This window comes from Hippopotamus amphibius, chromosome 6 (assembly GCF_030028045.1).
Source record: "Hippopotamus amphibius kiboko isolate mHipAmp2 chromosome 6, mHipAmp2.hap2, whole genome shotgun sequence".
Lineage (NCBI taxonomy): Eukaryota > Metazoa > Chordata > Mammalia > Artiodactyla > Hippopotamidae > Hippopotamus > Hippopotamus amphibius.
The window spans coordinates 18762228-18777363 of NC_080191.1; the positions used below are offsets into that span (position 1 = coordinate 18762228).

Below are 15136 nucleotides of genomic sequence, written 5' to 3' on the forward strand. Positions count from 1 at the left end.
CTATTTCCTAGAAATTGTCATAGATGACACTATGTCATGCTAAAGATGCCACATGAACCATTAATGAGCTGCAGTGGTTCCCAACAAAGCATCAGGTCTCATGGTACACAGGCTGAGCATAAGATACACAGCACCTAACACAGGGTCCCCAGGCTGCAGTTGGAATAGAGATCATATCGTTTTTCCCCTCCTCATCCCATTTGTCAGAAACTAAGCGGTATTTGAGCAGAAGAAAGTTTTGATAGGTTCCCTAGGCAAGAATTAAACCCAGGACAAACCGTGAGGAATGGGCAATAGGGAACATGCAATTTGTAGCAGGACATTTAAATGAGAAATTCTCATATTTTTCTTGAAACTGAAGATTGTTGAAATGCGTTCTCGCTGACAGATTGAAAAGTCTTCTGAGGAGTAAAGAACACTTCAAAAAGATAAAAATGGGCGTTCCCTGGTTGTCCAGTGGTTAGGACTCTGCGCCTCCACTGCTGGGGGGCCAGGCTGGATCCCTGGCCTGGGAATTAAAATCTCTACAAACCGCATGGCAAAAAAAAAAAAAAGATAAAAATGCTATAAGTGGACGCTTTACAAAAGCGACCAAGGCTAAGCGACTTAAACTAGTCCAAATATGTCATCAAAAAAAAAGCGACAGTTTTTGTACTAAAAACAAGCACCCTGTGACGTACTCAATGTTTCCACACATTGGATTAACTTCATTTTTGCACTTGCCTCGCCCACAATCCATGAGCAATAAGGTATTCTCCACCTCAACAAAAGAGCTGCTGGGACTAGCGCAGGAGCAGGAGAGGATGGCGCGGCCCTCAGACCCGCGCCTGCGACTCACTTCAGCAGAGCGCTTTCCCCAGGCTCCGCCAGACGACAACCCCTCCGTCCCTGAGCCTTGCTCACCTCAGCCTCAGTCTCGTTTCTCAGTGAGGCCCCGCCTTCTGGCCCAAAGTACCAATTAAAACTACCAAAGGAAAAAAAAGAAAGAAAAAAAAAAAAAAATCGCCGTACAGAGTCCTTGACTGCAAGACTCTCGCGAGAACTTGCGGAGTTCCCGCGGACGCCCGCGAGCGGACCTCCGGGGGCGGGCTTCGCCGTGGCCCCGCCCTTTCTGAGCGCGGGAGCACCTTGGCGGGAATTTCGCCTGTTTGGGACTTAGGCCCCCACGGACTCGCTGGCTCAGTCCGGGATCGCCGGGGCGGATCTCGGCGACAGAAAGTGTGAGCAGGTACGACTTGCACCGAACCAGAGGCGCCCGGGTGCACAGGACACCGGCTCCTCTCGCCCTGTGGTGGGCCGGCGCGGATCGCTGCCTGGTGCGGGCCTGGCGGGCCTTACCCCCGGCCGGGAGGAGCGGTTGTTCGCGCCGGGCCCTCTGATCTTCTCCTGGAGTCTGCGCGGGAGTTTGCAGTTCCCGGCGCTGCGGTTTAGTAAAGCAGCGGAGGACGCGGGTCCGGGCGGGCTCTGGAATTGAAGCTGAATCTGTCCTGCAAACGTTTCTTCCTCTTCACCCTGCCCTGGGCTTCAGGGTCTGACGTAGAGCGGGGGTGCTTTCTGACAGCCTGGATCTGGAGTCGGTTGGGGGAGAGTTGTTGAGGATTTGGCTTCTCGTTTTTTCCCTTTGTGCTGGGGCGGGGGGAGCATTTGGGGGAACTTTCTTAGGTTACCCCAACCTCTCGGCCCTCCCTGCCTCCGGGAATCTCATCACAACCTCTTTGGAGCCCTTAATGATACTCATGAACCCCAAACATTTCAGGACATGAAGTAAACAATGGATAACTGTCCCGCTGCGTCGGTGTTCCTGACCGACAGCTTGGAGCTGGAGCTGGAGACAGAGTGGTGCAAACCCGCTTGTTTTTCTTGTGATTTTGACAACAGAGGAGGAGGAAAACATTTTTCTGGAGAGTCCTACCTTTCCAGCGGAGCTCTTAAGCGGTAGGTAAAAAATCAGAAACTTTGTTTTTCCCTGTTCAGATTTTTTTATCGGTCTGTCTAGGAATGTTATTTAATTATGACCTAAGGCCATTAAACTTCAGTGTTCCTCAGGCATTGTTTTTGTAAATTGGCGTAGTATATCACACAGATGCAAACTGTTAGTTCTGTTGGTGTCCTGGTTAGAGCACACCTGAAAGATTTTTGGAAGGAGAACTTACTTGTTACCTGATGTTCTCTTGCTTCACTGCTGTTTCAGCTTTGGAGTAAGAAGTCAGGCACTAATTTACCTTTTACGTGAACTGAATTCTAAACTACCTGGGCTTTTTGAAGTCGCTTTTCCTTCTAAAACATGAGATACTGTTTTGAAACATCTCAATAATTAAGACATACACATTTTTTATTGCCCCAGTGTCCTCTAACTCTGTATCTTTATACATATAGAAATCTTATAGACTTATTTTTTTGAAACCTTCTAATAAATGCTTCAAATTGTGTAAGTTCACAAAAATGTTATTCTTCAAAGCTCTTGTCTTGGACAGGTGTATATACATATTGCAGTAAAACTTGTCATAGAAATATTTTGGAAATACCTGCTGAAGCAATTTCAGTCAGAAAGGAAATCATTTTTGTTGATTTTTACAGTTGTACCTTCTTTGAGACCTCAAAAGATATTGTTCAACTTGATTATGCCCTTCTTTAGACATGACTCAGAATAACTTTTAACTATTTTAAAAATTGAATGTTCCCTCAAAGGGTGAAATATTACAACTGAAGACCACTATTGAAGACAGATGAAAGTATGTTCCCTAGACTCTTTTCCACCTTTTTCCCTTAAGTATATTGCTCTTTAAGCTTTTTTTTTAATCACAATATAGGGTTGAATTCTTAATACAGTCTAGTTGTACTATTACTGAGATGTAAGTTACCAAGGCATTTCCTGACTTTGTAACATCATTGTTGACATGTCATATATAATATGGATTCATATAATGTCCAAAAAAAACTCATGTAATAGTTTGGGATATAACATACTTTTTATGAGATTAAATCAGAGTTTCATTTCAGACTAATTTTGAATCTTGATCCTTTACCAACTAATTTTGAAGAGGATACAGTGGAAATATTTGGCATTCAGTGGGTTACTGAAACAGCATTAGTGAATTCATCTAGAGTTCTCTTTCATCTCTTCAGGTATGTTTTGTCTTTTTGTAAAAACTGCCATTGAGTGTAGATGCTGTTCAGTTTTAAGTTATATCACTGGGTGGTTTCTAATACTGATATTACGAAAGCACCTGTAGAATTGTGATTGCTGCTCACTTGGTTATCTTATCAGTAACAACAATTGAGCAATAATGTTTGTTGGAGTAATGGTTTTAATGAGTTGTTTTCAGTGATTTTCAAAATTTTTATTCTGTATTTGACATCATGTATTGAAGACAAATATTTAAGGCTTTGAACTATACCATACTTTTGTTGCTTAATAGTCATAATTTTTCAGTAATCTTTAGAGAATGAACTCAGACTTGCAAGTGTATTTTTCAGACTATGTAATAGAAATACGATTAATCTGAACAACATTAAAAACATTTTTAATGAAAATTTTCAAATATACACAAATGTAGAGAGAATAGTATAATGAACTGCCACATACCCTCCCTCAGTTACGATAAACATCATTTTATCATATTTCTTCATCTCTCCCTTTCCTTCTACTTTTGGCTTAAGAATCTTTTAAGCAAATTCCAGGCCTTGTGTCATCTCACCCTTAATTCCTTCAGTATGTATCTCTTAAAAATATGAACTTTTTTTAAACATAAACATTACCTCATTGTCACAATTAGTGAAATCGAAATAATTCCTCATTATTGTTTAAAACCCAGCCCATAATTCAGATTTTAGATTTGGAGTCACTTATTAAAGGCAAATTATTATCCCTAAGTACATTAAGAATGTATACATGGTAATTCTAAAATTTATGTGGAACCACAAAAGATCCCAAATAGTCAAAACAATCCTGAGAAAGAAGAACAAAGCTGGAGGCATCACACTTTCTGATTTCAAACTGTATTACATAGGTATAGTAAACAAACAGTATGTTATTGGCATAAAAACAGACACAGAGATGAATGGAACAGAATTGAGAGCCCAGAAATAAACCCACACATACAGGGACAATTAATTTACTGCAAAGGAGCAAAGAACATACAATAAAGAAAGGGCAATCTCTTCAATAAATGGTGTTGGGAAAATTGGACAGCCACAGGCTGTCCAATGAATGAAACTAGACTATACATATGATGTATATGTATACATCATATACAAAAATTAACTCAAGATGGATTAAAAGCTTGAATATAAGACCCAAAACCATGAAATATCTAGAAGGAAATATAGAGTAACCTCATTGACATCAGTCTTGCGATGTTTTTGTGGCTCTGCCTCCAAAGGGAAGGGAAACAAGCAAAAATAAACAAATGTGAATATGTCAAGTTAAAAAGCTACACACAGCAGAGGAAACCATTATCAGAGTGAAAAGGCAACCTTATGAGTGGGAGAAAGTATTTGCAAATCATATATTTGATTAATATATGGAGTAAATATCCGAAACATATAAAGAATTCATATAGCTCAACAATAACAATAATAAACAATCTGAGTAAAGACTGGGCAGAGGATCTAGATAGATATGTGATCTGAATAGATATTATCGGCAGAATACTTGCAGGTGGCCAACAGGCACATGAAAAGATGTTCAACATGACTATTAAGGAAATGCAAATCAAAACCAAAGTAAGATGTCACCTTACACCTGTTAAAATGGCTGTTATCAAAAAGACAAGAAGTAAACAACGAAGAAAATGTGGAGAAAAGGAAATCCTTGTGCACTGTTGGTGGGAGTGTAAATTGTGCAGTCACTATGGAAAACAATATGGAGGTTCTTCAAAAAATTAAGAATAGAGCTACCTATGACCCAGCTATTCCACTTCTGGGTATTTATCGAAGGACATAGAAATACTAATTTGAGGAGATATATTCACCCCTGTGTTCATTGCAGCATTATTTTTAATAGTCAAGACATGAAGATATGGAAGCAATGTAAGTGTCCTTCGATGAGTGAATGGATGAAGGAATTTACACACACACACACACACACACACACACACACACACACACACACACACACACACACACACACAGTGGAATACCATTCAGACTTAAAAACAAATGAAATCCTGCCATTTGCAACAACATGGATGAATGTTGAGGGTATTATACTTAGTGAAATAAGCCAGACAGAGAAAGACAAATACTATATGATTTCACTCATACATGGAACCTAAATGGACAAACAAAATAAAACAAAAACAAATTTATAGCTACAGAGAACAGATTAGTGGTTACCAGAGGGGATGGATTAGGGTTAGGAGGTTGGTGAAAAAGGTGAAGGGAGTCAACTGTATGATGATGGATAGTAATTATACTTGTGGTGGTCATCATGCTGTAGTGTATACAGATGTGGGATTATAGTGCCATATACTTGAAACTTATATAATTAAAAAAAAGAATGTATACCTGATACATTTAAATGAAAGTGAAAAGGTGGAGCAATTTCTCCTCTCACACTCATCCCATAGAACCTGTGCCATATTATGTGTTTTGTTGGAAAAACAGGCTGAGTGAGTCTGTATAATCCTAAACATTATAGAATGAGTTGTCTTATCCAGGACATAGCTTATGGATATGGCTCAACCTTTAAGGAGTTGAAAGGCAATTAGGAAGAATGGCAAGAGAAGGTTATTCTCAGAAATTAAGGTGGACCATCATAAATTAAAATTTTCCCTGATTAGTCTACATTACATATTCTATTCCTTTTCAGAACTCCTATTGTGTAACTATATGATACAATGTAACATTTCATTATATAACTGTTAACCTAGGATGTTTTATGTAACTGTCTTCAACTTCTTAAAGATATAAACAGTATCTTCTTGATAGTGAAATCTATGATATTTTATATAATTTTTGAGATAAATGTGGCTGTTAGTAGATATTTTGGGGAGGTCAGAGGCATGTTTTATCTTCTCTAGAAGTCTTTACTACCTGAAGCTGACACTAATAAACATTCATGAAGTGTTAAACATTATTCATAAATGAGAGGCATTGAAGCTGTGTAAAAAGATTTGGAAACACTAACTTTTACATGTTTTAAACTATTCTAAAACTAATTCTCACCTTACGTTTTTAAATTAGGCAACAGCTATACAACTTGGAAACCTTATTACAGGCCAACTGTGATTTTGGTAAGTTTTAAGTGTGTTTAATGGCAAAAAGAAATGGTGCTGCCTTACAGTGAATTGTACATGGGTCTTGATGTGTCATTGGGATATCGTAATAACATGAAGGAAGTGATAGTTCAGAAGTTCAGGATGCACTTATATTTAGTGTTCAAAAAAAGTATGACACTTAAATTTTGCTAGTAGATGAAATTTATGGTGTTTTTCCAAATCTGCAAGTAAAATTGGTTTCAAGCTAGAAATCTCTGGAGTAACTTGCTTTGGGGGTGGGGAGTGGGATGGAGAACTTATAAGTAAGAGACATGGAAAGTGCCCAACCTCGTGCTATTTTCTTGCTTTCCCTTTCTGCTTTCTGTTTTTTTTTTGTTTGTTTCTTTTTAATGTTTAATGGATTATTGATTTGTGAGGGAATTGATATAATTAAGGTAGTGAAGGGAATTGATGGGCAGTGTGTTTTAGTACAGGCTAGCTGCTTCTCCTTCCTTACAGTTTTGGTACAGTATAGTATTTAGAATCATGACTCTGTGGTCAGCCTGGGTTTTAACCGTAGCTAGTTTTGGGTCTCACACTCGGTAATAGTTCCCACTGCATTGAGTTCTCGTAAGGACTAAATGACATAATGCATGTTAGGTGCTTATCCTGGGACCTGTTATTAGTGATGTCCAGCAACCAAAGATCACCTGCAACACACCTTTGGTCAAAGAAGGGTTTATTAGCTTACAAAACAAGGGAGAGATACACATCATGAGGAATAATTGGGGCTTCTCAGTAAGAGGAAGTAGGGAGGGGCTTATAATAGGGCATGCACTTGCGCTGGCTGATTTTGGATAGAGTTTAGGGCGGCTACAGCTTTATTCTGAATTTGATGCTGTTAAGAAGCAGGAGCAATTTGATGACTAAGTTAATTTTTAATTTTTATCTAGAAAGAGACAAACAGAAGGAGGCAAAGGAAGATTCTGATTTGTAGTGAAGCAATAGTCATTTTAGGTGGAAGAGGGGGGTAATCTTTTTCTGTTTTGTTTGTTTTTGAGTGGTTGTGTAGTGCCTTATTTGTGTCAAACATGATTACAGAGAGCTTTTGTTTTTTTCTTGTTTTACCATAATCACGGAGTGACCTTGTGTGATTATTTTTGATATTATATGGTAACTGTTTAATTTCAGTAGAAACATCATGGCCTAATTGTTAGTTGTCAGCTGTCAGGGCTGTTTTGTCTCCTAAGTTTGTCATCAGTAAATGTTGAATATTAACTGTTTCTTTATCACCTGAGTCCCTCCTTCATGCCAGGTACTGTGCAAGGTGCTGATGAATCACAGAGGAAAATTGTGTTGCTGAAGAGTTTGCAGTTGAGTAAGACAAATAAACATAGTCAGCATGGTAAATGGAAAAGCATAGTAATAGAGGCATGTACAGCTGCTACAGGACCCAAGGGCTTTATCTGTTTATGTGCCCATCACTGAGTGATGCCAGATTCGGGTCTTCAAGGATGAAGAGTTATTAGCCAGGCAAAAGATTTTAGAGAGGTTAGGGATAGGATGAGTTCCAGATAGAAACAACCTGTCTAGATGAAGACATTGAGGGATATAAAAACATAAAAGGTCAGGGAGCAGGGAGTAAATAGTAATTATGTATGGTTGGACCCTAGTGTGTGTGAGTGATTAATTTTTGGAAGGGATGCAATCATAGGTGTCTTTTTTTTTTTTTTTTTTTTTAAGAACTTTTATTGAGATACAGTTAACAGACAATAAACAGCATATATTTAGGGTGTACAGTTTGGTATCCCAAGCTCCCAATTCATCCCTCCCCAACCCTCCCTGCTTTCCACACTTGGTGTCCATGTGTTTGTTCTCTACATCTATGTCTCTATTTCTGCCTTGCATTTCCTCTTTCATAGTTGTTAGCATTTGCCTTATGTATTGAGGTGCTCCTGTATTGGGTGCATATATATTTAAAATTGTTATCTCCTCTTCTTGGATTGATCCCTTGATCTTTATGTAATGTCCTTTCTTGTTTCTTGTAACATTTTTTATTTTAAAGTCTATTTTATCTGATGTGACTATTGCTACTCCACCTTTCTTTTGATTTCCATTTGCATGCAATATCTATTTCCATCCCCTCACTTTCCATCTGTGTGTGTCCCTAGGTCTGAAGTAGGTCTCTTGTAGACAGCATATATATGGGTCTTGTTTTTGTATCCATTCAGCCAGTCTGTGTCTCTTGGTTGGTGCATTTAGTCCATTTACATTCAAGATAATTATTGATATGTATGCTTCTATTACCATTTTCTTAATTGTTTTGTTTTTGTAGGTCCTTTTCTTCTCTTATGTTTCCCACTTAGAGAAGTTCCTTTAGCATTTGCTGTAGGGCTGGTTTGGTGGTGCTGAATTCTCTTAGCTGTTGCTTGTCTGTAAAGCTTTTGATTTCTCCATCGAATCTGAATGAGATCCTTGCTGGGTAGAGTATTCTTGGTTGTAGGTTCTTCCCTTTCATCACTTTAAATATATCATGCCACTCCTTTCTGGCTTGCAGAGTTTCTGCTGAGAAATCAGCTGTTACCCTTATGGGAGTTCCCTTGTATGTTGTCATTTTTCCCTTGTTGCTTTTAATAACATTTCTCTGCCTTTAATTTTTGTCAGTTTGACTACTATGTGTCTTGGCGTGTTTCTCCTTGGGTTTCTCCTGCCTGGGACTCTCTGCGCTTGCTGGACTTCGGTAGCTATTTCCTTTCCCATGTTAGGGAAGTTTTCAACTACAATCTCTTCCAGTATTTTCCTTGGGTCCCTTCTCTCTCGTCTCCTTCTGGGACCCCTATAATGCAAATGTTGGTGCATTTAACATTGTCCCAGAGGTCTCTTAGGCTGTCTTCAGTTCTTTTCATTCTTTTTTCCTTATTCTTTTCCACATTAGTGATTATCACCATTCTGTCTTCCAGGTCCCTTATTCGCCCTTCTGCCTCAGTGAATCTGCTGTTGGTTCCTTCTAGTGTATTTTTCATTTCAGTTATTGTGTTGCATATCTCTGTTTGTTTGCTCTTTAATTCTTCTAGGTCTTTGGTAAACTTTTCAATCTTTGCATCCAGTCTTTTTTCAAAGTCCTGGGTCATCTTCACCATCATTATTCTGAGTTCTTTTTCTGGAAGGGTGCCTATCTCCTCTTCATTGAGTTGTTTTTCTGGGTTTTTATCCTGTCCCTTCATCTGGTACGAAGTCCTCTGCTTTTTCATTTTCTCTCTCTGTGGCTGTGGTTTTCAGTTCCACAAGATGAAGTACTGTTGATACTGCTGTCTGCCCTCTTGTGGAGGAAGCTATCTAGGAGGCTCCTGTGTGCTTCCTGATGGGAGGGACTGATGGTGGGTAGGGCTGGGTGGGCAGAGCTCAGTAAGACTTTAATCCAATTTGGTGGGCAGAGCTCAGTAAAAGTTTAATCTGCTTGTCTGCTAATGGGTGGGGCTGTGTTCACACCTTGTTGGTTGTTTGGCCTGAGGCTACTTAGTACTGGAGCTTACAGGCTCTTTGGTGGGGCTAATGGTGGACTCTGGGAGGGTTCACGCCAATGAGCACTTCCCAGAACCCCTGCTGCCAGTGCCCCTGTCTCCTCAGTGAGCCACAGCTGCCCCCCACCTCTGCAGGCAACCCTCCAACACCAGCATGTAGATCTGGTTCAGTCTCCTATGGGGTCACTGCTCCTTCCCCCTGGGTCCTGGTGAGCACACTGTTTTGTGTGCCCTCCAAGAGTGGAGTCTCTGTTTTCCCCAGTCCTGTGGAGGTCCTGCAATCAAGTCCTGCTGGCTTTCAAAGTCTGATTCTCTGGGGATTCCTCCTCCCTTTGCTGGACTCCCAGGTTGGGAAGCCTAACGTGGGACTCAGAACCCTCACCCACCCAGCATTCATGGGATTTGATTTTAACGCGATGGCGCCCCTCCTACTGTCTCATTGGGGCTTCTCCTTTGTCTCTGGATGTGGGGTGTCTTTTTTGGTGAGTTCCAGTGTCTTTCTGTCGATGACTGTTCAGCATTTAGTTGTAATTCTGGTGCTCTTGCAAGAGGGAGTGAGCGCACATCCTCCTACTCCACCATCTTAATCCTATCTCAATCATAGGTGTCTTTGTAAGCAATGCCATAGAGTCAGAATTTTATTTTGAAACCCTTGAGGAGCCTCTACAAGAGATTGTAGTGGAAACAGCGAAAATACCTTTACTGTATAGAGTGACTTAATTGAATTGGGTTTGTGGAAGGCATTTATTATGCACAATTATTCCTTGAAAAGCACTTACTGACCTAAAATCGCTACAGTGGACTATTTGTTGAAATGGTTACTTGTTACACCGACATTTTGGCTGGTTTTATTGCTTAAAAAATCTTTTAATGACAGATTTGTTGGGTAGGTTAGCAGTATTAAAAACTATGCCTACATCAGCTTACTCCTGCCTTGCAGCTGTTTCAGGGCTTTGTTAATAAACTCATGTAAACGCTTGGCCCTCAACCCTCCCCAGAAAGCCCTTATATAGGGTCACTTACTGAAACACATACAGTTCTTGTTCTCCTGTTGATTATACTCCCTGGATTGCTTTGCTGTTGAGGCAGAATACCATACATAATGTTATTTTTAACTGATACCTGTTATTAAATATAGCTGTTGGCATTACCCCTTTTTCAGATATTGTATTTTTTTGTCTTTAGGCATTTCGTTTGGATTTTTTTTTTGTCTTGCATTTCTGTTCTCATTTTTTTTATCCATCTTTAACATGTGGAATATGTGTACAACCACTGTTTTTAGCTTTGTTGACTGCAGATTCTTTCATCATTGTCATTTCTGGGTCTGTTTGTATTGATTGTTTTTTCTCTTAGTTTTATGATACATTCTTCTGCTCTTTTGAACATCTAGTAATTTTTTATTGTGTGATGAACATTGTAGATTTTACATTGCTGCTTTCTGAGTTTTCTCATATTCCTAAAACAAGCATTGAATTTTGTTCTGGCTCACTGTTGAGTACTTGTCATCCATTGGATCTTTTTGAAGCTTGCTGTAAATTTGGTTAGGACTTTTAAAAAGTAGCCTTTAGTCTAATGTTAGTTTAGCTCAAGTAAGGCTTCTGAGGATTCTTTGTCGTGTTTCTTTTTTTAAAATTTTTTATTCTTGCTGGTGGGAACTTGAACTATTCCCAGGTTTGAGTAAGCTTTGTAGGGAATTGTTTTCTGGTATTTTTCTCTGACCTACAGATCAGTACTTATTGCAGTGACTCAAAGGGGGAACCCTCTGTACATTTTCAGGGCCCTTTTTTTGTGTGGCTTTCTTTCTTTGGTACTTTTACCATGCAAATTTAGACTTAACCAAAACTCAAGTCTCATGTCTCCTCAACTTAGTGATTTGGGCTCTAAATTCTCTCTCCCTGTGCTGCAGCCTGGAATCTGTTTCTAGGTGGAAAGCTGGTGCAATCTTAGGACTTATCTTCTCTCTGTGATAGCAGTCTTGTGTTGCCTTTGTCCAATGCCTGAAAACTATTGTTTTATGTTTTTTGTTTTTTGGGGTTTGTTTGGTTGGTTGGTTTTCTTGTTTAAGGTGGGAGATGGGTAAATCTGATTCCTTTTACTCCATCTTGACTGGATGCAGCAGTTCGCAGCAGTTGTTTTTAAGAGTACTGCCTTAATGGGCTGAGAATTGTTGACACTGGAGGATTATAATGACTTTTGTAAGCGAAGTATAATTAAGCTGTAAAAATGCACTGCACTGTTTGATATGTAGATATATGCACAGTATCTTTACGCTTATGCTCCTTTTGGTTTTGCCAAAATAGTGTCCATGTTTGCTCATTTGAATACAAATTTAAAAATAAGTTTTGCTTTATGTTTAATATGAATGATAATTTGTGGCCTGTAGTAAGGCTTTCCCCCCAGCCTTCTGCCTCTCCTTTACCGACTGCTCCTCCTCAGGTCCACTACTAATAATTGGGCTCCTTAGGTCTCAGTTTGAGTTTCGTTTCTGTACATCTTTTCCTGCATGTACGATCTTACCAGTTCCTTTATTCATAAGTGATAACAGCTCCAAAAAGGCTTACCTAATTCCAGACCTCTCCTTTGCACTCCAGGCCTTGCATGTCAAACTGCCCGACATCTGTCCTTGGATTGCTCAGACAGTGCAAAGAATGCATCCGTGATGTCTTCCAAAACCAGTTCATGCTGCCCATGTTTTCTCCACTCATTACATGGTGCCAGCAGTTGCCTATATGTCATTCTTGATCTTTTCATTTCCTTTAAATTTGTATCTAATCCATCAGATTCCCAGTAGGTTTATGACCAAAATATATTTTCAACCTATCCATTTTCTTATGATCTCTTGAATTACTGCTGCAGGGCTCTTAACACATCCTCCTTTTGCCCTTCTATACTCTAAGTACAAAACCTTCTTTAAATGTATGCAATTCCTGTTCTCCTAAATCAAAACCCAATGAAAGGCCATCAGCTGTATTTAGAGTGAAATCAAAACTCTGTATAATGACTTGTAAGGCCCCAAATGCCTTATTCCTGTCTTTCTCTCAACCTTAACCCATGCCATCTTTCCCTTACTTCAACATTTACATCAGCAAAAATTATCTGGGTGGTTACTATGTGCAAAACACTCATAACCACTCTAGAAAAAAATGAGTCACCCAGAAAACAAAAGCAGAGAAAACATGATGAGAATTATAGGTAAGTGAGGAAGAAAGAAGACTGGCAGCATGTAGCATCAGTGAAGCCAGGTGTAGCGAACGCTCCTGCGAGGGCAAGTTAATTGAGTACAGGTGGTGTCCATTAGATTGGACAACTTGGGTTTCACTGGTGACCTTAATAAGAGCAGTTTTGGGATAAGAACCATATAGGAATCAGTTGAAAAAGTGCATAGAGAATTACTGCTTACACGGCTTACAGAAACTTTTTGTCACTGCCCACTGATTATTTAAACCATGATTAACATTATCTATTTTGGTTTTAGGGAAGATATCAACCCTACATTGCAAAGCAGAGACTATTAGGCAGCAGTGCGTAACATTTCTTCATTATGTTAAAGTCTTCATCTTCAGGTAGGCTGTCAGATGAGTAATATGAATAATGCAGGGGTTTCTGAGTGCAAATTTATCCAGACTCTAATTGCGTATTGTATCCCATCGTGTTTTAGGTCCCTGCAAGTACAAAATGCTGAGAGTCATGTTCCTGTCCATCCTTATGAGACTTTGGAGGCACAGCTTCCCTCAGTGTTGGTTGATGAGCTTCATGGATTACTCTTGTATATAGGACACTTATCCGAACTTCCCACTATTAATACAGGAGTATTTGTAAATCAAAACCAGACTAAGGTTTGCTTTGTTTCATTTAATTTTTAAAGGTGTTTTCTTTCCACCTGGAATATTCGTTCAAGGAGGGAAATTAGTCAAGAGTGTAGTTCTTGGACCAGATTGCCTGAGTTGAAATTCTGTCTTCTTTTATTAATTATGTGCCATTGGGCAAATAACACCTCTTGCTTCAGTCTTCCCATCTGTGTAATTGGTTTAGCTTCCTGGAGTTACTGGGAGAATTGAATAAATTAAAATGTATAAAGTGCTTAGAAATAGTTTACATTGAATCAATGATAGCTATTCTTCTTCCAGTTTGTAACAGTGCAAATGTTTAAAAGTTTCAAAGCAAATAAAATAAGCTTTATTTTCTAAAATTTATTTCATCTTTCCCATTGATAAAAGTTTGGGCAAACTCTGTTCTATGTTATAGTAAGATTCAAGAAGATCACCTTTAAAAGTTATGCTTTCAAAACCACATTATTATGTCTATTTTGGCTTTTGAGATATTTTCAGAATATGGTTAAGATTGTTTTGACTATCCCACTCCCCCCCCTTTTTTTTTTTTTACTACCTGTGATAATCTCTTTTGATTGATTTTTGGTTTTTAAAAATTTGGTTAGCGTGACCCAGCCTGTGGATGTAATTAACAAATTCTCCATAGGAAAATATGAGCTTCTGCGAGTGACAAATTAAAATTCCCCATGGGATTCCCTGAATTGTCAATCTCTTCTATTTGACTTCACCAATTTGAATAACATTCAGTTTTTAGGAATGAGTTTTTGCCGAAATGTAAGGTACAATTAAATGTTTATATATTTCTGTGAAATTTAACAACAGTAAAAAATTGACTCTTCTTCTTAGGGATCGATATATGTAATAATAAAAGTAAATAAAATTCCAACTGAATTCACAGGTGAATATATCTAATTGAAGAAACCAAGTGGGTAATTGTTTTTAATCATGTCAATAAAGATTCATGGGTGGATTGTGGAGGGAGGGATATTTTTCCTTCTTTTTAGTCTATAAATCGGACTGGTTTTTATTTTCTGAATATCCATCAAATGCTTAAGAAAATTAAAATTAATAATTCATCTAGCAGAAATAAAAAGATGTGTGCAAGGGTCCTCAAACTAGGTTTTTACCATTCATGGCCTTTTAATTAGATAGACTTGAAAATATAGGTTATTTGACAATCAGAAGACTGAATTTTTAAAGCAGGAGAATGGAGTCTTCAATACATAAATGGAAAAAAATCATACACTGAAATGCCGTTCTTTTCTGAAACATCAGCAAAAAGAAAAAAATCAAAATTAAAAGGATCTTTCAAGACTTTATATATTTCTTGCATTTTACCATTCTTATATATGAAAGACAGTGCTTTAATTGCTATTTACAGTTGAGCATCTTATTCTTTTTTAGAGACTTTAAAATTAGAGGTATTTGTTGGTATTATGTATTACAAATATTTTCATTCACTTATCTTTTTTTTCAGCAATTAAGCTGACTTACTAGGTAAATAGATGATTTAAGTTTTTTTATATAGTTATATTTATCAGTTTTTTTCTTTGGTATCATTCCTATGCTATTGTGAGAAACATCC

At 38.4% G+C, this 15136-nt stretch overlaps 1 protein-coding gene across 6 annotated transcripts in view; it reads left to right on the plus strand.

Annotated features, from left to right (window-relative positions):
- The first annotated feature begins 1123 nt into the window (after positions 1–1123).
- MMS22L (MMS22 like, DNA repair protein) overlaps positions 1124–15136 on the plus strand; it is a 135638-nt gene continuing 121625 nt past the window's right edge. For 2 of the 6 annotated variants that reach the window (XM_057738449.1, XM_057738452.1), the window contains exons 1-5: positions 1605–1935; positions 3001–3126; positions 6187–6236; positions 13197–13284; positions 13380–13557. In XM_057738449.1, the coding sequence (XP_057594432.1) occupies positions 1772–1935; positions 3001–3126; positions 6187–6236; positions 13197–13284; positions 13380–13557 (606 nt within the window). In that variant the 5' untranslated portion in view covers positions 1605–1771. Of the gene's footprint in view, positions 1229–1604; positions 1936–3000; positions 3127–6186; positions 6237–13196; positions 13285–13379; positions 13558–15028; positions 15049–15136 lie in introns of those variants that run through there. The other 4 variants (XM_057738450.1, XM_057738454.1, XM_057738451.1 and 1 more) reach the window with 4 other exon arrangements.